At 40.8% G+C, this 24248-nt stretch overlaps 3 protein-coding genes across 4 annotated transcripts in view; 1 reads left to right on the top strand and 2 right to left on the bottom strand.

Annotated features, from left to right (window-relative positions):
- The window catches only part of dclre1c (DNA cross-link repair 1C, PSO2 homolog (S. cerevisiae)), an 8230-nt gene extending 2290 nt beyond the window's left edge, over nucleotides 1-5940 (bottom strand). The window contains exons 1-13 of the mRNA XM_008400303.2: nucleotides 5669-5940; nucleotides 5535-5586; nucleotides 4445-4529; nucleotides 3577-3636; nucleotides 3441-3496; nucleotides 2705-2806; nucleotides 2500-2572; nucleotides 2047-2187; nucleotides 1594-1695; nucleotides 1345-1481; nucleotides 1221-1275; nucleotides 1041-1129; nucleotides 486-583 (exon numbers count right to left, since the gene is read on the bottom strand). Of these exons, the coding sequence (XP_008398525.1) occupies nucleotides 486-583; nucleotides 1041-1129; nucleotides 1221-1275; nucleotides 1345-1481; nucleotides 1594-1695; nucleotides 2047-2187; nucleotides 2500-2572; nucleotides 2705-2806; nucleotides 3441-3496; nucleotides 3577-3636; nucleotides 4445-4529; nucleotides 5535-5586; nucleotides 5669-5777 (1159 nt within the window). The 5' untranslated portion in view covers nucleotides 5778-5940. The remainder of the gene's footprint in view (nucleotides 1-485; nucleotides 584-1040; nucleotides 1130-1220; nucleotides 1276-1344; nucleotides 1482-1593; nucleotides 1696-2046; nucleotides 2188-2499; nucleotides 2573-2704; nucleotides 2807-3440; nucleotides 3497-3576; nucleotides 3637-4444; nucleotides 4530-5534; nucleotides 5587-5668) is intronic.
- Nucleotides 5941-8186: 2246 nt separating this feature from the next.
- On the top strand, nucleotides 8187-13827 carry tmem243b (transmembrane protein 243, mitochondrial b). Its single transcript, XM_008400304.2, has 5 exons — nucleotides 8187-8344; nucleotides 11955-12165; nucleotides 12250-12300; nucleotides 12721-12825; nucleotides 13488-13827. The coding sequence occupies exons 2-5, from the start codon at nucleotides 12088-12090 to the stop codon at nucleotides 13605-13607; spliced, it is 354 nt and encodes a 117-aa protein (XP_008398526.1). The 5' UTR covers nucleotides 8187-8344; nucleotides 11955-12087; the 3' UTR covers nucleotides 13608-13827.
- A 981-nt stretch (nucleotides 13828-14808) lies between these two features.
- On the bottom strand, nucleotides 14809-23779 carry dmtf1 (cyclin D binding myb-like transcription factor 1). 2 transcript variants are annotated; one of them, XM_008400306.2, is made up of 17 exons: nucleotides 23678-23779; nucleotides 22503-22615; nucleotides 21567-21650; nucleotides 20709-20794; nucleotides 20527-20623; nucleotides 20247-20323; nucleotides 19497-19654; nucleotides 19389-19421; nucleotides 18933-19042; nucleotides 18632-18860; nucleotides 18409-18560; nucleotides 17220-17408; nucleotides 17061-17134; nucleotides 16439-16597; nucleotides 16185-16355; nucleotides 15960-16041; nucleotides 14809-15883 (listed from the first exon to the last, which is right to left on the bottom strand). In XM_008400306.2, exons 2-17 carry the CDS (start codon nucleotides 22606-22608, stop codon nucleotides 15849-15851), a joined length of 1842 nt encoding a protein of 613 aa, XP_008398528.2. In that variant the 5' UTR covers nucleotides 22609-22615; nucleotides 23678-23779; the 3' UTR covers nucleotides 14809-15848. The 2 variants fall into 2 exon arrangements, with proteins under 2 accessions (XP_008398528.2, XP_017158415.1); XM_017302926.1 differs by having other exon boundaries at nucleotides 22503-22618; nucleotides 23678-23739.
- Nucleotides 23780-24248: the final 469 nt, after the last annotated feature.

A 24248-nucleotide genomic window follows, 5' to 3' on the forward strand; every position in this document is an offset into this window, starting at 1 on the left:
CATTAAACTGGTTTACCACATTTAAACTGGTTTCAACCAGCATGGTGACATGAAGACTGCTGATAATCCAGCTGTTTTTTGCATTTCAGGCAATAACATATTTTTTATTTAAACAAGGAATAGAAAAGTTTATTTGTATTTTTATGCATTTCTGATATTGTGATTAAATAAAAATATACAAAATGGGTATTTTTTTCATCGGATTAATAGATTATTCTAACAAATAATGATCGATTAATCAATCGTTCTGATGAATAATCGCCAGAAAAAGCGATTAATCGTCAGAATAAGCGATTAATCGTCAGAATAAGCGATTAATCGTCAGAATAAGCGATTAATCGTCAGAATAATTGTTAATTGCAGCCCTAATTTGGATACAGTTGGGTGTTCCAGTTGGATAAAAATCCCAAATATGTCCAAACTGGACAGGAAAACATGAAACGGTCTTCAGGTTCTGTGTGTGTGAACAGTTTAGGGCGAGTTACCGTCAGTGGGCCGCTGAGCTCGGCTCCGCTTCAGGACGCCCAGAGGTTTGTAGACAAAGCCGGCTTCATCAGGCTGGTTCCGGCACATCAGCCTCAACCTGGAGACACAAACATCATCATCATCATCAGAGCGAAGATGACTGCAGCCTCAGGTGTGAACCCTGGTCCAGTCCAGGACTGGTCCAGTCTGGTTCCTGGAGCGGATGGACTCAGGATGTTTTACTGGAAAATCTCCCAGAACGTTTCTGCTGATCCAGAAGCTTCTGTTGACTCTGAACAGGTAAAATATTTTACCTCAAGCTGCCCTGAGTTCGGATCAGTACTGGATTTTAGGAAACGGACGGTTTGTTGGATGGACGGACAGTAAAGCATGAAATAAAGTCTAGGAACACAAATCTCTCCGTTTCTTTCCAAACTCATCCAGACACGGAATAAACGCCAAATTCCCATTTTTACAGATTTTTCCTGACTGAAGATTCTGAGCTAATTTTCTCACTGGAAGAAATTAACTCGGAAAACTTTCCTCCATTAAAGCGTTTAAACCGTTGGACTCACATCTGCGTGACGTCGGTCAGCGAGCGTCCGATCGGAACGACGCTCGGGAAAATGTTGACGGGCTGCAGGTAGGACAGGAAGTCCTTAATCTGGAACAAACCGGAAAAAAATCCCTTCATTCATCTGAAACAACGAAACCAGCCGATAAAACAATGTTGGAGATAAAAGTGAAAGTCTGACCTCTGAGTAGGAGGAGTGGAAGCTGAAACAAGCTCTGTAGGAACTACTTCCTGTTCTGGAGGACAGACTTCCTTTAGCCAAACTGAACTGAATTTATTCCCCAAAGCGAACAGTTCTTTCTTACTTTATGATGACGTTGGTCTTCTTGGTTCGCTCTCCGAACCACATTGTGGACGGTTTGATGCTGATGATGCGGAGCGGCGACCCGTCGGTTGCCGAGCAACCACACGGCAACCGGTTGCCCTGGAAAAACTCCTCATCCTGCAGTAAAACACCGGGCATTAGTCCTGCTCTGCAACGTGATTAAATGCAACACAAGTTTGTAAAACGTTAAAAATATAACGTAGTTGCCATGGAGACGAGGGGAACAAACCCTGGGATGCCGGCAGGCATGGATCTGAGTGGTGCGGTCGGTGGTGACGTAGCTCAGGATCTCCGGCATCTTCTTGAACATCGCCAGACTGTTGACATGGATCTATAGGAGAAAATATAAAATATTAAAACATATTACAAATATTTAAAATTCAAATCCTGAACAGATTCACCAGATGGTTCCCTTAGAGAGGGAGGGAGGGAGGGAGGGAGGACACGTTTGTGAATCTTTATCCACCAGAAAATTTCCTCTGTTGTGATTCCAGATTTCTGTCATGAAAAAAAATCAGGAAAACTCATCGTGTTTCCAGAATCTGACCGTTTCCACGGAAACGAACAGGTTCCCAGGCTCTGAACAGATTCTGCAGCCTTGGAGGAATGGGTGGCAGGAAGGACTCTGACCCAACAGGATAAACGTTTTTCCTGCATGAGGAAACATCCCTGAGCGGCTCACCTGAGTGCCGAACTCGTCTCCCAGGTTGGTGAACAGATACTCGTATCCGTACGCGGCCTTACAGTTCAGCCACACCACGTGATACGGACTCTGGCCGATCCAGTTTCCGATCAGCTCCGAAATCCCTTTCAGACACACTTCCTGCCAACACAGGAAGCAAAACCAAACCTCAAAACACTCAAACACTTAGCGTTAAAACGATAGCATGCTAAACAGAACCTCAAACATTTAGCTTCGCTAGCATTAAATGCAGAACGTCAAGCACTTAGCTTCATTAGCATGAAAACAAAACCTCAAACGCTTAGCATTGTAAGCACACGATACAGAACCTTAAGGATTGGATGCTAAATAGAACCGCTCGTATTCTGTTCTAGTTCGAGAACAGCTAGTATCCATGGCAACCCACATCATTAGCACTTAGCATCGTTAGCTGCAGAAAGTAAGATGACTCACCCTGCTGGGAATCTGGTAGAAGCGCGGGTCGTAGAACGTGGAGTCCAGATAAACACTCTGGATGTCTTTGACCCTGAGAGATACGGAGCGGACGGTCAAAACCCAGAACCATTCAGGACCACATGAGGTCGAGGGCCGGAAGTAGGGAGTGTGCGGGCCACTTCCAGCCCACAAGCCAGAAGTTTGACACCTGTCTTGACTTCACCTGCTGCCGGAGTGCAGATGCTCCATCCTGGACGCGTCTCCGACCGCCAGCCGGAAGTCCCCCGTGTACAACACGTTTCCATGGCAACCCTCAAACAGGAACCTGGGGACACGAGGTACAGACTATCTGTGATGAAACAGGAAATACATCGCTGCCACTTCCTGTAGACCTTTTAACTGGTCAGATCTGAACGATTCCTTAATCCAACTGCTGTCGTTTCCTTTGTGATCAAACAGATTCCCGACTCTGAACCGATTCATGACTTGGCGTTCAATAGGCTCCTGAGTCTGAACAGACTGGTGAACTGATTCCCAAAACAGATTCATTTGAACACATTCCCAACATTTAAACTTCTCACACACAGATTATGAACAGATTCTTTGTCTCCATTACTGAACGAACAGATTCCTAACCCCGAACAGGCAATTACAAGGAATCATTTAAATATTTGATCAAAGCGGAAGGGAGGAACCTGTTCAGGATTAGGAATCCGTTCGTTCAGTCAGATCTCTGAACAGATTCTTTAAATGGTTCCTAATAACCAACAGATTCTTTGTTTTTAATACTGAACAAACTGAACAGATTCTCAGACTGAACACATTCTTTTACTCCACTTACAAGTGATCTGGATCAGCAGTTCTTCAGGTTTTTAGCTGCTTTTCACTACATTTCTGCCCACAACTTGAATGTTTTTAGAGAAAATGTTTGCTAAGCCACAAAACTAGATGCGACTCACATGACGGATCCAGGACAGTGACCTGCAGGAAGCAGCGTCACCACAATCTCTTCTCTCTGTCCCACAAACAGAAACCCAAAGTTAGAAACAAAAGCTGAAAATCTCCGACTGCAGCTTCGGACCTGAACACACCGACCTCTCCGGACGCTTCGTCCACCAGGGAAATCTGAGTGGGGCTCTCCAGCTCCAGAGGAACCTGCGATGGAAACCAAACTCAGCACGGACTCCCAAAACCAAAGTGTATTTTAAGCCTGGCGGGACACCAGGCTTAACTTGCACCCCCGCCAGGCTGAGTTCATTTACTTATTATACACAGAGGATGGTAGAGTTTCCAAAAATTATAGTCAAGTGAGAGTAGCACTACTTCTACATATTTTTACTCAAGTAAAAGTAAAAAGTACAGAGCAGTAAAAATACTCCTAAAAGTATTTTTTTTCCAAAAAAGTTACTGTAGTAAATGTAACTAGTTATTACCCAACTCTGATTATAACACTGACAGCAAAAACGGGTTAAAGAATCTCTTTGGAGAAACAGCAAAATGGCAACAAAAAATAAATTTAAAAAAACTTAATTGGGATGAAACAGTTGACTTGTTAAATTATAATTTATTTTTATTTACCTCTGCATTTTAAGACTTTACATTTGGTGTTTATGTGTTGGTAATAATGTCTTCCAATAACACATAGTATAAATGTAACATTAACTTAAGGTAAATCTATTTACTACTAAACGAACGTCACTAATATTCATGTATTTCCTATAAGAGAAGTGTTTATAGTGTTTCAAGCATTTTAACCATAATTGTATCATATTGGGATTTTATGTAACGGACCAACACAAAACAGTCAAGTGTTGGGAAGAATTGTGAAGCAACTTTAAACATTTTTAAACTCTAAAACACAGGAGGCCTCGGGATGACTGCCCCTGCCGCCGGGCTTCCTGGGGAAACCCTGGATGGGCTCAGTGACCGGTTTGGACCTGAGACCAGAGGGGGACGTACTCACCAAGTATTCCTCCCAGAAGGCATACTTTGGGTTGTTCAGCAGCAACTCTTTGGTCACAAAGGAGCAGTAAAGTCTGACGGTTCGACTGCAAACACAAACAGGAAGTAAGTTGTATTTACTCCTCCATTAAATACTTTAGTATGTTTTTTTATATATATATTTGTTAAAACGGTCACCATGTTGTGACTATAATATGAGAAAAGACTGAACTCCTCTGAAGAAATGCAGCAAAAACAACCAATCAGAGCCAGGAAAAGGGTTTTATTGCCGTCAATCAACTTCATGTACACATGGCTAAATGCGCTAATGGAGGAGAAACAACTTACCGTTGCAAGAAAACCGTTTATCCGTCGTCATTGGCGGCCATGCTATCTAGCCTTAGCATTCACAACAGGCTTTGCTAGGCTTGTCCCAATAAATCAATTAGTCACATCACAAATTAAAATGATTTATTGTTTTCCAAAAACTAGAGGACAAAAGACTTCGGTTTGGTGCGTTGGTCACAACTAGCCCTTTTCAGGAAGGACAATTTTGTTTACAGTGACTTCAACCTCAATTTTATTTGGTGTTTTGTTTATTTCAGATATTTAAAATGTCTTGCAGTTCCAGATTTCAATGTTCATTCAAATTAAAGTTTATTGATCTCCGAGAATGTTTTCTTGCATCTTTACGTCGTTATAATTAGATTAGTTAACAATGGTCTCAAATCAACAATGTTATTGTTTATCTTTATAACTTCTGGAACAATTTATTATTGGAGCAAGATTTTTATTGTGACAAGCCCACACATTATGACGTTGTGATTGACAGCGCTAAGACCCGCCTTCCGGCTCTGATTGGTTGTTTCTAGTTAGCACTGGGAGAGGGTAGAGCAGTTAAATTTTCACTTATAGTCCAACATTATATCGTCACGACAGTTTAAACAAATATATAGAAACAGGTTTTTGATAAAAGTTACATGCTGCAACGGTAAAGTTTGTTTTAGGCTCTATATCCTTTAATAATACCTCCCTTGCACCATATAGCAGTAAAAGGTAAAAGTAATTTAATTTCGTCATAATTAACCAAACGACAGGTGAGATGTGCTCACCTGAACTGCAGTTTTCTCCTGAGCAGAGGTCCTTTCAGTCCTTTCATGTGGTCTGAAACGCAGAAGAAACCAAAAAGTCACGAAGTTTACGCGACAGAGCCGAAAACAGCTCAAATATTCTCGGGTTTAATCACCTTTGTGACAGTGAGAGAGGAAATAAGCCTGCGCGTGCAGGTTCTCCCTGTCGAACCGGTCCAAAGACACGGTGGGATACTCCTTCATCCGACCCGCGAACGAACTCATCTCTCAGCCGAACCGTTCATCCACACCGCCTCACTTTAGTTTGCTCTGCTTCAACACCATCATCTGGTTAGTTTGTTAGTTTGTCCGCCCAGTTCAACTGCTCTTCTTCTACGTTCCAACCAGGAAGTGATTTCAGAATGTCGCCATCTGCCGGCGTAATGGTCCAACGACGCCTCTGCTGCCGCTCAACGTGTCCGCCATATTGTGAATTACAACTTTCCGTTATTTTACGACTTCTGCTATTTTATCATGTTTTTTAAACGTTAATGATGATTTCAATAAAACAGTATGATAACATAACACAATATAGTGATAAAATATGATGAAATTATTACCATCACATGAGAACGATCAATTCTTAAAGGTATTTTTTATTATGTTGGTATAAATATGGAGGCTTTCTTTTGGTTGTTGCAACGATTTAGCACTTTATTAAATAAAATTATTTAAGTAAAAAATAAACACATGGAAAATCTAGATTTTTTTATTACACATAAATTTGAAAAAAACAAAAAAACAACAAATTTGCTTTTTAGATTTCTTATAAAATACGAAAAGCTACTTTGTCATTTTCAAACAGCTATTTACACTATTTACAATCAATAAAAGCTGTTTTGTTGAAAGTCAGTCAAAAATTAATAAAAAAAAACAAATTAAAGAAATAAAATATTTCTGTATTTCTCTGTACCGTTACTATTTGAACAATTATTCATTTTGTATTTTTTTTTATTTTATTTTAATGCTTACATTAATCAAAAAAATCATTTTAACTCTATTTCTCTCTGAAAATCATTTCTGTGTTTTATGTAGAAGTTTTTATTTATAGGTTTAAATATTCTTTGAGTTATTGAAAAAATATCTTCTGAAATTGTATAGTTGATAAAAAAAATACTTTTTCATAATTGAATAATAATCCTATCAGTGCTAGTCCTCTTCTTCTTCTTCTTCTTCTGTGGAAAAGAGTCCAAGTTAAAATCACAGTTATACGTTTATTTTTCATCAGAATGGCCTAATAGCTCCTATTTTCTTACATGCCTCCAGCGCCATCTGCTGGACGGTTTTCACTTTACAGTAATTATTCAAAAAAGAAAAAAGAAAACCTTCACTTGAGGCACTCAGCAGAAAGAAACATAAAAGAAGCTCAAGCTCCGCCTCCGCCGGCGCACTGATCTCCTCATCGGCTTGTAAATGATGCGGAGCATCGTAACTGCAAAAGAAACGGAAAAACTTCACATCCAGCAAAAATATTTATTAAAGTTTTACTTCCCTTCAAATAGCTACCATCTCACTTAAAACAGCAAAATGTTTAATTTCCAGTTCATTATAACTGGTAAACAACGACAAGTTAAATAAAAACCGAGCAGTTTTTGATTTCTCAAAGGTTGTTTTTCTATATTTCAGAGAAACGTGACGCCTGTTCGCTCGTCTCGTGACTCCAGATGTGTTTTCTTTGCCGTTATTAATCTCTGGGCCTGTCACACTCTGCTCATGTGATGGCAGCTTCAAAGAGGGGACATTTTCACATCTAGGATTTATCTCCTGATGTAGAAAGTTAACTGTAAAGACAATCAGCTGACTTATACAGTCCAGCTGGTTCTACAACAAAAACAGGCTGAGAACAGAAAACAAAAACATCTAACTTTATATTTATATTTACCAGTTTCCCTTTCTTAACATTCTTAATTACAAAATATCCATCCATCCATCCATTTTCTTGCACCCTTTTTCCCTCAGTGGGGTTGGGGGGGGTGCTGGTGCCCATCTCCAGCTAACGTTCCGGGCGAGAGGCGGGGTACACCCTGGACAGGTCGCCAGTCTGTCGCAGGGCAACACAGAGACACACAACCATGCACACACACACTCACACCTAGGGGCAATTTGGAGAGGCCAATTAACCTGACAGTCATGTTTTTGGACTGTGGGAGGAAACCGGAGTACCTGGAGAAAACTCACCATGCACAGGGAGAACATGGAGACTCCATGCAGAAAGACCGGGCTGGGAATCGAACCCAGAACCTTCTTGCTGCAAGGCAACAGCTCTACCAACTGCGCCACTGTGCAGCCCAATTACAAAATATGATTATTATTAATATAACAATTAACTTATGGATTGATAAATTATTAATAATTATAATAATGATCATTATTATGAGAAATAATGATTATTAATAGTAGTAACAATTATTATTGTAATAATTATAATTAAAAATAATCACTGATCATTTATTATGCTAATAATTCATAATCAGTGTTGCTATGATTATGAACTATTAATTAAACAATAATTAAGAAATTAATTATTATTATAATTATAACTCAACAAATATTTTTTCTTGGCTGGAGCATATTTTACTGTAATGTCAGGCGAAGTGAGATTTCCGGAGCGCGCCTGCGTCCCTGAACGCCTCTCGGTCGGCTCAACAGTTAAAGTGAAGTCACCTTTAAGGAGCTTGAAAACTGGAGCCACCGGAGCTTATTCCCTTTAACTCTGACCTTCTGTGAAACCATGTTTCCACTCGGATCCACTCGGGATCTGTGAGGCGAGTGAAACCCGTCGGAATCGAGAGGTTTGCGGCTTGTTTTGGCTCTTTTTTCGCTGAATGTTTTGATTCTTTCCGAGCGGATGATCTGTTAGCTTAGCTTCTTCTGCCTGCTGTGAGTTAGCCAGTAGCGAGTAAATCTCAGGACACTTTCCTGCTCCCGTATGTTTAATACTTTGTTGGTTTAACATCCATAAATAATGTTTTCGACGTAATTTTAAGATAAAATCACTTACTATAGGGGAAACGAGGATTTATACGCTTTAAAACAAACAAAATGTATGTTTAAGTAGATAAGCTCCGTTTGATTCAAGCTAGCACTTAAAATATTTACTTTAATAAATCTGTTTATCAGACAGAAACCTTTACTGATTGGGTGATTTATTTTTAAATATGTTCGTCTACCCAAACTGAACATCTTGAGTTTGTTTCATTAGTTTCTGTGTTGCTTAAAATACACATTTTAAATCAGGGTTTGGATGCGGATTACATGTTTAAATAAGCTGCCTTTCCAGATTTATTACATTTTAAATTTAATTCAGAAATACCTTAGCTCCACCCCACAAAGAGTTGGTGATGCTGGCGACAGGAATTGGTACGCAAGCAGCAGCAGTCAGTCTCGCAGGGTATCTGAAAAGGCCTCTGACTGAAGAATGTTGCTGTGTGACCAACATGACATGCTAACGGCTCAAAATCCGGGATAATCCACCATAACATGACAAACTCTGCTAATCCACCCAAATCTGCTTTTGCCGCTCCTCTTTAAATTAGTTTGGCTGTTTGGTTAGAAAGATGCTGGAGTAGGGGATAAATGGGTTGAACTTCCTCCTCCTCTCTCTGCATCCATCAGCTATAAAAAAATTTAAAAAAAAACGTCGTTGCCACGGTTACGCATCATAAAAACAGTTTGAAAGCTAAAGAATTAAAGGAGGTTACTAAAAAAAATAATTTTAAATCTTTTTACAATTTTATTGCAAAATTTTAACTGATCTTTTTTTTTTTTTAAATAATCTGAAAGAAGCCGTGTAACTGCACACATTTAAAGAAACACTGCGTTACAGCAGATTATAATTTAGGGTTACAGTTTGAAAATACATTTTTAACACAAAAACAAAACAAAAAAAAAAGATTATTCACCAATCAGTGATTGGAAGAAGTCGATATTTTCCCCGATCAACTCTGATCCGTTATCAGCAGGGAGGAAAATAGAAAATCCAATTTTTTTCTTTTCCAATTATTATTTTTTAAATTTTATTTTCTCTTTGAACCTGCAGAATATATGTGTGTGTCGTTACTTTCAGAGTTGGTAATTATTGAAAATACAAATGTGATAATTTCAGCTCCTTAAATAATGAAAGTGATTATCTACTCTGACGGTGGATTGTTGTCTAAATTAGCTCCAGTTTTGTGAATGTAATTGTTTTGTGTTTTGCTGACATGTTGGCTCATGTTGTGTGAAATGTTGCATTGTGGGCTCATTTTAAGAAGCCTAGAGAATCACAAGGCGGTGCAGGAATGTAGCTTTAGGCCAGGTTTATAATGAGCCTCTTGTTTCCTCTCTCTGGTGGTTTTTTCCGCTGATAAAGCTCTGCGAAGGCGTTTTTCCGTTTTCCCCTGAACGCAGCTGCGTGACTTTTCTCCTCCTTTTGTTTCCCTTTCTATCACTTCTGCTCTGAGCAGATCGTGAAATGCTTCGTTTTACCTCGTTTTGTCTAAATTTAGGCCGGCGGCGCCAGGTGTGCGGACAGAAACAGGAAGTAGGGAGGTTCTTTAAAATCGAAAATGAAATGTTTCAATCTCCTCGACGTGCTTTTATGGAAATATGACAGTTTACAAGATTAAAACCTACAATGTATTTGTATTTTAAGAAGTCAAAACGAGAAATAAAATAAAATTATTTCTCTGAGAAATAAAAGTTACTCCAGAAAGTAACAGCTTTTTGTTTTTTCTGCTCATTCTAACATGTTGGAAATGATTGATTATTGTCAATGATTTAAGGTGAAACTAAGCCACAAATCACCTGTTTATTGGCAGGTAAAATGTCTAAATTGGTCTAAATTTACACTGAAAAAACACAAAATCACAACATATTTTAGTTTAGTTTTTAATGCAAATATATTAGTACACTTAAATTAACTTACATGTAGCTTTTAAGCAGGATTTATGCTTGTTTTAAGCCTATAATTCAATAATATTGATGAAAAAAGTATTAATTTCACTGGCAGATTAACTCAATATTAAGGAATTATGTACTTTAAATAAATTCCTACATCTTTTCTAGTGTACTAAAACATTTTCACTAGAAACTTGACCAAAAAAATACTTTGTAATATTTTGTTTAGGTTTCTGTGAAATAATTTGTTTAATTCTGCAACATTTGAGTCTAAACCCCTTCAGTGCTGCCCTCTATGGGTGGAAAGGCGGTTACTGCAGGTCAGTTTTTCCTTCTGGTCCCTTCCAAACTTGGCCACGCCCCTTTTTGGCATCATGGCTCCGTTTTGCTTTGAAAACCCTTAAAAACAAAAACCAAAGATGACAAAAACCCAGGAATGATTCACACTCGGCTTCCTCAGACAGAGATGGTCGTTTCTCTCAATCTGTTCATCTCTGAACTGAAAGCGTTCGTGTTCGAAGTTCACCAGAACCCACAGCAGAAACAAGAACTAGTTCATCAACGTTTCAGAAGAACCAGAAAAACGTCAATGCTAATCTTGTCAGTTAGTTTGCATATCCAGTACCTCAATATACAGCCGATCTGGAGTCTGGGAAAGTATTCACACCCCGGGAAAGTATTCACACCCTTAGGAACTGTTGGGATTTTACATGAAAGACCGGAAAAGGAAACTCGGTGTGAAGAAAGTGGCTCTGGTTTGACCTTCCTCTTTTGGTCGTGGTTTGTTATCGCTGCTGAAAATGAGGGGAAGTAAAGCTGGAGGTCCAGTTAAATCCATTCAGCTCTGGGCGGGCCGTGACTCGGCGCCGCGAGGGAACCACGGTCCGTCCTTCCTCCCCAAAACAGAACCAGCAGAATTTACTCCATTCATCCCGATTTAATTTCCCCTTTTCTGATCCGGTCACACATTCATAAAATCAGGATCTTTACAGACGGGCCTCAGTTTACAACAGCAGAGTCTTCAGTCAGAGGCTTCTTCAGAGAGGTGATGTAATACAGACTGCTACAGGAGATCCTTCCTGCCATCAGCATCAACAACTCTTTAAAATTTAATTTAAAAATAACATTTTTATTTTTAAATTGAATTTTCCAGATCTGGGAAAAAGTTGGATCCTTGATTCCTTTTTAAAACATTTCCTTCCTGTTTTCTGCCTTATTCTTTATTTCTTTTCTTTTTGTATCGTCTCTTTCTTTGTCTCTCATTCTATAGTTTTTTATCTTGTTCTTTTTGTTATTTTGTTAGTTCTGTTTTTCCCCGTTCTTTCGCTTTTCGTTCTCCCAATTTTCTTGTTTTTCCTTCAATTTTTTTCTCGCTTCTCTCGTTTTCTCTCATTCTCTCTCGTTCTTCGCTCATTTTCCCTCCTCCCGTTCTGGAAGCCATGTTTGTTGTCATTCAGGAATAAAAACCGTCCCCAACTCGGTACATTTCAGTCTGAGGTAAAACGGGTTTCTGCGTCTCTCCAGCCATGTCTCCACCCGGCCATTCGCTCTGACCGATTCACCGACGCCGGGCTGGAGATGAGCTTAACGCAGTGGCTGAGCGTTTCCAGGAGGCGGCGCTGCTGAGACGGGATTGATCGGGGTTTCTGCCGCCGCCATGGACGAGTTCTCGACCCGGACCTACGGCACCAGCGGCCTGGATAACAGACCTCTGTTCGGAGAGACGTCGGCTCGGGTAAAACCTCCAGTTTGCTCAAGATTCAGTGGTTTTACCGGTTCCAGCTGGTTCTGGAGTCACGTGTTGAACTTTCTCCTGCAGGATCGGATCATCAACATGGTCATCGGAGGCTTCACGTCTGTGGTGGTTCTGGTGAGTTCTGCTGTTGATCCATTTAGCTTCAAACCCCTCCCACTGCCAGAACTGAAGTTACTGAGTCTTCTAATCATCTGAAGTTCTTTCGTTCTGAGTCGGGTTTCTGATAGGCAGACAGCAGCTTCTCACGGCTGAGGCTCTTTTAACACCTGGTAGTTGCAACATTTGCTCCATTCCAGCTGCTGTGGTTCTCGTTCTCAAACCAACCAAACCCTCTGAGCAGCCTGTTCCCCTCCTGGCCTGTGGGGGCGCTGCAGCAAGAACCACTGAAGGAAACGCAGGCGAGGAGGGGAGCAAAGGGTTGGTTTGTCAAACAGAACCACAGCAGCTGGAGATGGAACAAATGTTACAACTTTTGCTTTCCATTCGAGCCGATCTCTGCAGTTCGGACTAAACGCTGATCTCCTCGTTTCCTAGGTAACCGTGATCGGCTCCTTCGTGTTCCCCTCGTTGCCTCCGCGGCCGCTCAACATCTTCTTTGCCGTCTGCATCCTGCTGGCGTGCGGCTCCATCATCGTGCTGGTAACTAAAACTCTGGCTTTCCTAGCAGAGTCTCTGCAGATGGAAACGTCGCTGCAACGTTTACATTTTCCTTCCCAGCAGATTTAAAGTTTTCTTAAAAATCTTTCAGGCTTCCTGCAGATTTTATGGAAACATTTTAATGAATTTTCACTAAAAATTGTAAAAGTTTGAGTTTTTTGAAGTTGTAGCTTTAAAAAACAAACTTTGCTTAGTGGTTATTTGTCATTATTACATATTCCTGTTTATTAAACTTAAATTCAATCTAATAAACTAAATTGTATAAAATTTAGTTTATTATTTTTATTAATAAATTGAATTATTAAAGTAAAATTAATAATTCATTTGATTCAGATTCATTTATAAATTCAATTTATTTATTAAACTGAATTTAACTAAATTTAGTTTGGAAAAACTAAATTTTGGACTAAATTTTCCAAACTTTAATCCTCTTTTTGTGTCCAGAAGGCAATTTAAAGAAAAAATACTTTAATACTTTTACTCTGTTACTGTTTTTACATTTCAGTATTTTGGTCAAACATAATAAAACAAACATTTTAGAAGAGGATTTAAAACTTTTCTGCTTTTAAATCAGAGAAACTGTTGATGGTGAACGGATTAAACCCAGATTCAGTGGTAAAGTGAAACGTTTTCTTGTTCTGCAGATATTCTGGTACCGGCAGGGCGACCTGGAGCCCAAATTCAGGAAGCTGATCTACTACATGCTGGCCACCATCATGCTGCTGTGTTTATGTGCCAACCTTTACTTCTTCGACGTCAGGTAGAGGAAGAGGAGGAGGAAGAGGAGCCATCATGGCGTTGACTGACAGAGGGAGGTCCAACGTGGACGAGTGGACCGAGACGGGACCAAAAACACGGAGGGTTAAAGTTCCCAGGGTCAGAGTTCAGACGGCAGAACTCAAACAGAATCGTTTACCCTCCAGCGAGGATCCAACTTGTGTTTCTGTGATTGGAAATAAAGATCTGAACACATTTATTCCTCCACCGGGGGCGCCAGAGAGTCACAGTGATTCAAAACCACAGAATGAAACATTGAAGTTGAAACGTTCCAGTTTAGCTTCCTGTCGGGCGATTCGAGGCTGAAGCTGGAGACCTCTGACCTCTGAATTTGGATTCAAAGGACGTCAAATCCCACGGTGCGTTCAAGGGCGGCTCTACGGTCAGGAATTCCAAGCTTCTTTTAGTTTACTAGTCATAACGGGGAGATTTTCACTTTAAACCAGGATCAAGTGAAGCTGTTTCTGCTTTTTACTAGATGCTTGCAAGCTGGGCGATTAATCTGATTAATCCGATTATTGGTTTGTGAGGATTTTTGAAAATGTGGATTTTTGTCCACCACTTCTCTCCATAATTCAGAGTGATGTCAGCACACCCACGGCGGCCATCTTGTTTTACTATTATGAGAATAGTCGCAACAATAACAGAATAAAGTTGTAATATTACCAGAATAAAGTCTATTAAATAATAAATAGAAATGCCAAATCTTTTAACACACTAATTATCAGTAGCCGGACTTTAAAACTTTAAAACAAGTGAATTTATGTCAAAGAAAAATCTACAAAAACCAACTTTGTTACTTTGGATTCTGACTTTTTTCTCATAATTTTGGTTTTTCTGGTAAAACTGCGTCTTTATTCTGATATTAATACGACTTTATTCTTGTAATTAAACATATTCTAGCAGTCTGGTCGTATAACTCACAGACCGATTTAAATAAAAACCACAAAACCTGATCCGGTATGAAAAGGTTACATTTTAATCTGTACCAAATCGCCCAGCCCTAACTGAAATAATCTGCTCTGTTAATCCCGCTGGTGTTAAATCAGAGCTGGGCTCGTTACGCATCGTTAGTCTGCCTAGAGACGAACGGAAACTAGAACCATCGTTTCTGTTCCTTAAAACTGGAAAATAAAATCTGAAAAGTTGATTTTAGGTTCAACGTACAGAAATTCACAGTTTTCCCTCCATTTTGTCACTTTAATGTGTTTTATTGTAATTTTATAAAGTAACAGCCTGAATAAAATCAGTCAACTGGCTTCTGTGTGTGACTGAATGTTGGTGGAAATGCCGACGTTCCCTGAACGCCTCACAGGCGAAACATTTCCTTCAAAGGAAGGAGGAAGGAAGGAAGGAGGAAGGAAGCATAACCAGTTTTCAGATGCTGGTTCACTTCCTGTTGTCCACATTGTCTCAAAAAATATTCTGAAAAAACATGAAAATTTCTGAGCTCAAAGTGTTGAAAGTTTGCAGGACAAAAATTTATGTGATTAATTTCACATTTTATAGAAAAAATTCAACATTTGGAAAGTTTCAAAAATGTGAAACTTTTGGAGCTCAGAAATTTTTTTTTTCAATATTTTATTGCAAATTGTCACTTTTGGAAAGCAGAAATTCCCACTTTTTTTTGTTTCTAAAAAAAATTCTGAGATTAATTTCAAAATGTCTGAATTTTGTCTCCAAATTTTCATCTTTCGGAAATCAGATTTTAACTTTTTTACAAGAAATTCAATAAAACATTTCATAGTTTTTTCTTACAGATTTACTTTTTTCCTGCCTAAATGTCCGTAACACGCCGCAGTGTAAACTTTTCCCTTTCTGACCTTAAACTCTGGAGTTTGCGGCTCGACCTCCAGGTGAAGGTGGGAATATTTCAGGATGAAATAAAAACAGATTTTATTTCATGTTTGGCTGTGAAATAACATTTTCTGTTGGAATAATTCAAAACAAAACTGAATGACGGTAAAAATAGATCCAAATAAAGTCTGTTAGCCACAATGCTAACATTTAAAACTGAAATAGTTTTAGTCCTTTGCGAATCGCCATGGCGACGAGCATGATTTTATAAATAAAGTCCGTTTGGCTCGGTTCGTCCCAGAGGTCATGTTCGGGTCGACGCTGCCTTCACATTTCTTGCAGGGATTCCCCGAGATCTTCGGCTAAAAACGTCCCGATAAAAACAACTCACAGTTCGACTCCGATCCGGTTCTGATCCGGGTCCGGTTCGGTCAGTCAGAACCTTCCTGGTTCTCCAGGATGGGATCTGCGGGCAGCGAAGAGGTCAGCAGGGTTACAGGAGTTGGTCAGGAGCGTTTTGGTCGGTGCTGCGTTGCTGTTACCTGTCAAGGTGCTGCTGATGTTGGGAGGAGAGGCGATGAGCACGGCGCTGCCCGACGGCATCCCAGGATGCACCACTGCACCCTGGACAACATTTAGAGGATCTTTATTTCAAGATTTTTTTAGAACCTGGTTCAGATTCTGCAGACTGTCGGACCAGTTCTGGAAACCCAAACCTGAGCCGTTTACATTCCCGAAGTTTTTTTTTTTTTTTTTTTTTTTTTTACCTTCTCTGTGAAATCTCCACTTCCTGCCTCAGGCGTTGCCGTGACAACCGCCTCTGACTCCTCCAGGAGTGTGGCAACGTTGAGGTCCTGGCTCCGCCCCTCCGGCGAAGGGGCGGGGTCAGCGGAGACGGTCTGGATGATGACGCCATCTCCGGAGCAGAGGCCGTCAGTCTGCGCAGGAAAAACAAGATGGCTACCGAAAAACAAACGACGAGGACGGACGGACGGACAGAGAAAGAGAGAGGGAGACCCACCGACAGGCTGTGGAGGATGATGTGTTCCTGGGAGGAGGGGGAGGAGCCTGTCGTCAGGGTTACGGTGCCGTTATTGGACAGGCTGAGAGGAAGGCTCTGATTGGACGTCGTCTGGAGGTAGAAGGTTCCGGGGGTTCCGGTTGGCTGCAGCTGGAAGGACTGGAAACAAAACAAACTAATTATCTGATTCTGATTTAAGAGAGAGAGAGAGAGAGAGAGAGAGAGAGAGAGAGATAGCACGTTTGGTCAGCTGGTTTTACTGCAGTAAAAGGCTGCTGGTGTTTTGTTGTTGACTTTCCATCCAGAAACCACTTGCTGCATTCTTGTTCGTGCAGGAGGCTCCACTAATGCTTTTCAAAGATGTATGGTTGTATAATTTTGAAGCTATTTTAATGCACGTTTAGTTGCGGGTTGTGGCTGGCAGCAGCTTATTTAGATTTAAAGTGACAGGACCCCCTAAAGCAACTCATTATCTAATAATGATTTTTGCAAAACAGTGTTGAAGATGTTTTGAATAGGCCATAGAACCATCCTAAGGGAGCATCATAGGTCACCTTTTAATTTTAGATGCAGCTTTATGGGTAATAATTAAAACTACGGTGTCCTGCTGGGTCAAACTCACCGGCAGGATCTCGAAGGTCTGCAGCGCTCCTGAGTTCAGAGTGATGGCGTCTCCGTCTGCGGCCGCATCTGAAGCTGCAAACAGACACACGGTGAGCAGGAAGAGCGGCTCGTCGCATGTCCGGCTGCGTCGGGTCGCCAGGAGGTCGCCGGCTCTCACCCAGGTGAGTGATCTGCAGCGGGATCTGGACCGGGATCTGCAGCGCCGCCAGTGGGCCGGAGACGGGACTACAGCCGCTGCTGTCGTCCAGCCGGGCCAGGCGGATCTGGAGCGAGGAAGAGGAGGGACTGCCGGGGAGGGACGCCGTCTGTGATGATGTCATCAGCTCCTCCAGGCCCTTCAGGAGGACTGGCACCGCAAACACAAAGCTGCGTCAATAAATCTGAGCTAGGAGCCATTTTTAGGACCGATCTGTCTGCAGGTGGAACAAAACAAAAACTGAGACAAGAAGTTTGAATTTACATTGGATTTCCTTTGATCTACACCAGGGGTGTCAAACTCCAGTCCTGAAGGGCCGCTGTCCTGCAGTTTTTAGATGTGCCACAGGTACAAAACACCTGAATCAAATGGCTTAATTACCTCCTCAGTTCTCCAGAGCCTTGCTAATGACCTAATTATTCTATTCAGGTGTGGTGCAGCAGAGGCACTTCTAAAAGTTGCAGGATACCGGCCCTCGAGGACTGGAGTTTGACACCCCTGATCTACACAAACTCACAGTTATAAACACAGTAGAGCTAATAGTTATTCATCCATCCATCCATTTTCTTACACCGTTGTCCCTTAGTGGGGTCAGGAGGTGCTGGTGCCTGTCCAGCTAACGTTCCGGGCGAGAGGCGGGGTCACCTGGACAGGTCGCCAGTCTGTCGCAGGGCAACACAGAGACACACAGGACAAACAACCATGCACACACACACTCACACTCACACCTAGGGGCAATTTAGACAGACCAATTAACCTGACAGTCATGTTTTTGGACCGTGGGAGGAAACCGGAGTACCCGGAGAAAACCCACCATGCACAGGGAGAACATGCAAACTCCATGCAGAAAGACCGGGAATCGAACCCAGAACCTTCTTGCTGCAAGGCAACAGCTCTACCAACTGTTCCACTGTGCAGCCCATAGTTATTCCAGTGATAAATTATTCTGATGATTAAAGCTGCAGGACGAAACTTATTAAAAATATGTGTTTTACATATTTGTTGAAACTGTCGCCATGTCGCGGCAGTTTGCTATGAGACAATGTGAAAATATTTAGCTTCTCCCAGTGATAACTAGAAACAACAGTCAGAACCAGGAGTAGCTACTTTTTAAGAAGTAATCAGAAACAGAGTTACTTTCTCTGCTCACCGCTGAACGGGATCTCCTTGTGGTTGGCCACTTGCCTCTTGATGCTCCACCATTTGGATCGCAGCCACTGAGGCGAGCGCACGCTGCTCCACCCCCACGCCAGATCCTCCCACTTGATGTCGTTCTCGTCCTCCACCTTCACCGACGAGATCCTACAGGAAACAGGAAGTGTTTGAACCCGTTCGGCCTCTGAGCCCGCGGCTGCCCGGCGTCGGACTCGGACCTGCGCAGGAGGTTCAGGTCGTCCTCCTTCGTCCACTCGGCTCCTCCGCTGTGCTTCCAGTTCAGGTAGTTCAGCCACTTGGACCGACACTGCTTCTCTGAGCGCGTGCGAACCCGATCCGCCACCGTCGCCCAGGAAACCCCGGCCGTGACCGCCGACCCAGGCGACACGCCTGCCATTTCATACACCACCTCCGCCAGGCGTCCCTCCTCCTCCTCGCTCCATTTACCTGAAGTATAGTGTTAGCATTAGCGATAGCAGGCAGCTGAAACCGGAGCAGCGAGGTTCTTGTCATCCTGACCCGTGTTGCAGGTTTCCTTCATCAGACGGCAGCGGTCCTTAACGGAAGAGGCGCTGCGCCCCAGAGCCGCTCCGATCGTCGCCCAGTCGTTCCCGTGTTTTTCCCTCAACCTGAAAAAAACAACAACAAAAAAACAGGTCGAAGCAGGACTGGCTGGCAAACGAGCCTCCGGCCACTAGGTGGCAGCAGTTGTTACTGAAACAGCAAAATAAAACAAAAAAAGTGCTTAATCGTATTATCATTTTATGGAGAAAAATTTTGAATCATGATGAAAATTTTGATTTATTGTTTCCACAATAAATTTTAGTCATTGATGGTAAATACAATTAAATTAACTGAATTATTGTAAATGTTAATTTTGTTAAAACAGCTGAATTTTTATCCAGAATTGTTCTTTTATTTTGATTTAAAAAAATAATTGGGTAATAAATGCTGGTTTCCCACTGTTTTACTCACGCTTTCAGTTTCTCTATCTCCTCCGGAGTATACCTGGAGAGGAGAAGGACCAGTTAGCTCTCCTGACTGGGTCACAGCCTGATTCCAGCCGTCTGATCCTGAACTCACTTGCCGACGTGGTTTCTGTCGTCGTACATCCGTAAAACTCTCCGGTAGACGGCGAACAGCGGCCGGTTCAGCCCCAGAGCCACCGAGCGGTAGAAATCCTTCCTCTCCTCTTTCGACATCTCAAAGATGATCTCTGCCGGATCCTGGATGCCGCGGCGCTGAAAGAACGCAGCACAGATGATTCTTTATGTCAGGGATGTTCAATGTGAGGCCCAGGGGCCATTTGTAGCCCTTGGAATGATTTTATTTGGCCCCCAACTTCAACTCAAGAACGGTAGAAACTTGGACCAACAGCACTTTTCATTCCAATAGACAATTTGTCATTTATTTAGGGTAACATTTTTCACTGTGAAACTTAAATGTGACCTATTCTGCTTCCTTGAACAGGTTAGGGTAGGTCAATGGCCTATACAAAACATGTTCATCACACTATTTTGCACAAAATCATTCTTAGATAATGAGATTTCAGTCAGGCCCTGGGTAGGTATCAGGTGGAACCCTGCTGTGGTTGCTAGGCAATGGGTGGAACTCTGCTAGGGTTGCTAGGCAATGGGTGGAACTCTGCTGTGGTTGCTAGGCAATGGGCGGAACTCTGCTGGGGTTGCTAGGTAACGGCACAGTGGCCGCTTTTTTAAAATTCACAGAAATATTTTATGTTTTTAAACAGATTTTGTTCGTTTTTTATACCACAGCTTTACACGTTTGTGAACAGGAAACGCAGAAACGATGATCGCCATGGTGACGGCATACCTTCATGTATCGGTCGATGTTGCTGATCAGGATGTCGATCTCCTCCTTCGACCACATTCCCTGCTTCCACCGGTGACCTGAAGAAGAACAGAAATCATTTTTAAGCTAAAAGTATTTGGTTGGTTTGACTGAGAGCAGAGAGAAAAAGAACCACAGCAGGTAGAAATGAACAAGTGTTTAAGTTTTGATCCCCAGTGGAACTGATCCGAGTCTACCGGACTCCCAGGTGAGGAAACACCTTAAATGTTTTAAATAAAGAACAGCTGTGGGGCGTTTGGACCTTTGTTGGCCAGCGTGTCTTTGTCCTCTTTAGTGGTGAACCAGGCCTGACTGACTGGTGACACTTCAGCCTTCTGCTCTTTGTCCTCATGCAGAATCTGCACAAACAGACACAAACGGTTCTGTTTGACTTGTTCTGTTGGACTCAGAACCATCTTCCACCATGTCCAGCTTCACGTCTACCTCGATCTCAGTGACGCCGTCATCAGGCAGGTCGCCTTCAGCGGTGGCCGTCATCGTCACCTCAAAGCTCTCGTCGTTTTCAGACACTAACAGAGAAAACAGTTTTGGTTTGTGGCTCCACTTTCAAACATCTGGAATGTTTGTTGTATTTGTCTATTTTACCAGTGGCTGAACAGTTAATGAACTTGTTACTTTAATTAAGATCTGTTTATTGCAAATGTGTCGATTGTTAATGTAATGAAATAGCTGTGAATACCAGTTTTAGCCATTAGGTGTCAGTATTGTTTGTGGTCACATGATGAAGCTACAATAGATATAAGCAGAAGGAGAAATGGTTGAACCAGAGGTGGCAAACCAAACGAAAAAGTAAAATGTCTTTGTTCTTTCCTCAACACTATTGATTCATATTAGCTGCATTTGCATTGCAAAATTTTACATTTCAAAAATAAATTTGCTTAAAGGAAACACTGCAATTTCGAAAAATCAAAAGTTTTTTGATAAATAGTCTAGGCGTTTGGATGAGGACAAGTTTTTTTTGGCCGTATTGCAGTTGTTTCATTTTGCAAAACTGTAATGGAAACGCTTTTTTCCAATCATACGAGTCGCACGATCAACAACAGGATGTTACTACTTGACTTATCTCATGATCAAACTTATTCACCTCTTAGTTTATTGGAATAAACTAAATAAATTAGTTATTGAAATAAACTAAGACGTCAGAAGCTGCGTTATTGAAACCCTGGTTCTGACAGTTCTTGGTTTGTTCCAGTTCATAGTGTGACATAAAGCAGCTTATGAGATCCTGAATTGATCCCTTTAGATGTAAACAAATAAAAGTCAGAAAAACAAACATCTCACTGGTGATGACAGAGAACTGAGGCGTCTCCGGGTTTTCCTCTGTGGAAACTCGCGTCTTCTTTTGAAGAGGCTCCAACTCCTCGTCTGCAGACACATTCACACCTCAGTCATCAGACATCATAATTTCCTTTGGGATTAATAAAGTGTTTTTGAATTTAAATTTAATTTGCTACAGCAGCTACAGCTTCCTGTTTTGGTTACAGGTTGGATGTTAATCTTCTGTTTTCCTTTATCTTAAAGATGTTCGGATCATAAAGCAAATATTTTAAAGGTGAGAAAACGAGTGCAGTCACAAGCCGTGTTTCTATCGATCATTTTGAAATATTTTTTTTGGGAAATAGCAAAATAAAAAAATTAATTCTTAAATTTTGCCAAAACTGCTGGTGGTTTTTGGCTTTTATGAGAAAGAAACAATGTAATGAAGAGGGGATGGAGACACGTCAGGGTTTTAATGCTTTTGGGTTTTTCATTACACTTTAGTTTTATTTGGTTGTGATTTTTTGTCTAAAGTTTTGATTAGTTTTTAGAATGTGTTTGCTAGTTTTTATTAGTTAAACACTGTTTAATTTTTGTTTTTTTATTAGTTACAGTAGTAGTTTAAGTTTTTTCATACATTGATTCATTTTCAGGTGAAGAATTCAAAAAAGTAAAGTATTGAGATTATGTTTACAGCTTTTGGGTCATGAATACTCAACAGAACGTAACATTTTGATCAAATATTTTCAGTTATTGTAGAGCAACAAACTGACTCTGGTGTTTTCTCCCAACGTTTGCAGCCGCCACTTTGAGAACATTTCTGCCATATTCAGCATTAACATCTGATGAAATCACTGGCGTGACCAGTTGACTTCAACACACCTAAAAACAATAACCATTTTGCTACATTTTAAAAGTTAACTGAAAATGTATTACGGAGTTGTCTGATGGTTGACCCACCATTTGAAGGACAGTGCAGGATGATGCTGCCATCACTGTCATGAGTCAAAGTGACGGGCTTTACGCTTTCTGACGCTGCTGGTTCTTCTTCTGCTGCTGAGCTCATCCTGCACCTGTTTGAAACATAAAACACACCAACCTAACTGCTGCTTCCCCGACACAAAGCCGGATGTGACTGTAGTAGAGCATAATGCAGCTAATTATAGTCTAAGCAAAACAAAGCAAAGAAATAAGAACAAAAAACGTTTTTATGTGCAAAGAAAACAACAACTCTGCAAATATCAGCTAAATTCTGGCAAACTACTTTTAAAAGACAAGTAAAAAAAAAAGGATGACACAATTGCTAAAACAAAGCCTTTATTAAAATGCTTGGCTTGGTAAAACTGTAAGAAAGACAGTTACTGTATCATTTCTGTGGCCACTTTATTAAGATAAACTCAAATACATGTAAGCTTGTTTTCTTATTTTATTCTGTTTTATGAATATAAATAAAGTTGAATACAGCATAACTGAAAAATAACCCGTAACTAGTCATGCATTTACAGAAAATATTAAACTTTTAATTAATTTAGCTTTACTCTCTGTCTCCCTCTGCCGTTTTCAACTTGAAACTATGTCAACAAGTACTTTTCTGGATTATTTTATTATAAATTACCATTAATAATCCTTATTATATAATATACATGCCGAATTATAAATTTAGTAATTTAAAGTTCAGTTCATGTGAAAACTACACTAAAATATGTTTACAGTATATCTGAATCAGAAAATAATGCATAAAATGACATGTTATCTATATGGGGTTTGGAATGCGGCCCCTTCAGGCTGAGAAAAATATATTTAGGCACTCAATGTGCATTGTTTACATCTACACAACAATAAGCAGAAATAGAGTCATATTCAAGACCTTCGAAATCTAGCAAAGAAAACCAAAGATTTCTCGGTTTTTCTTGCAGCTGCTCTGAAGCTAACAATTAGCATCGAGCTAAAAGAAAGACGACATAAAAATCTGCGGCGCCATGTTTGTCGACAAGCTCTCGCTTGTGGCGCCTGAGTAGTTTTGGCTATGATTTAGGCTTTGAAACGATTTTTATGCTTTGGTTTCGCTCCTGCAGATCTCATGGTCTCTGGCCACCAAAGAGAAAGTGAATTTTACTTTTGATTTGGCTACTTACTTCCTGTTTTTGGTCCGGGGACTTTCGAGGTACCAGGATGAAGGTAAAGTGCCAGGATGAAGAAGAGCCTCACGGAGGCCACGGGTTGCCAGGTTTGATCCTAGTTCTAGTTTAAAATGGTAAATAGTAAATCTTTTGTTCATTTGGAACAATAAAAAGATTAAAAACAAAATCCCGAAGTTCTTGAATTGCACCACTCTTTTCTAGTAAGAAGTCAGACAGAAATAAGTTGCGGTCATGGATATGATCCTTGCCCATTATGATGGATGGAAGAAATTGTTGTACATTTTTTCTTTGGTGCTGCTTTACATACATAAAGCCTCATTGTCAGATTCTCTGGGATTTTGGAGTCATAGATCAGATATTATCTGAGCTTTTTGAGATGCTAATCTACCACCACAAGTAAAATCAGTACTTTGTTGTCAGTAAATAAGTAAAAGCAAAAATTCTTCCAGCTCCACAGCATCCAAATCTGAAGTTATCCAAACAAATAAATGATTAACAAGAGTCTACAAAAAGAACAAATCAGAACTATTGCAAACGAGCTGGCAGGCACATATTTAGTAATTTT

The sequence above is a fragment of the Poecilia reticulata genome, linkage group LG23 (genome assembly GCF_000633615.1).
Source record: "Poecilia reticulata strain Guanapo linkage group LG23, Guppy_female_1.0+MT, whole genome shotgun sequence".
Classification (NCBI taxonomy): domain Eukaryota; kingdom Metazoa; phylum Chordata; class Actinopteri; order Cyprinodontiformes; family Poeciliidae; genus Poecilia; species Poecilia reticulata.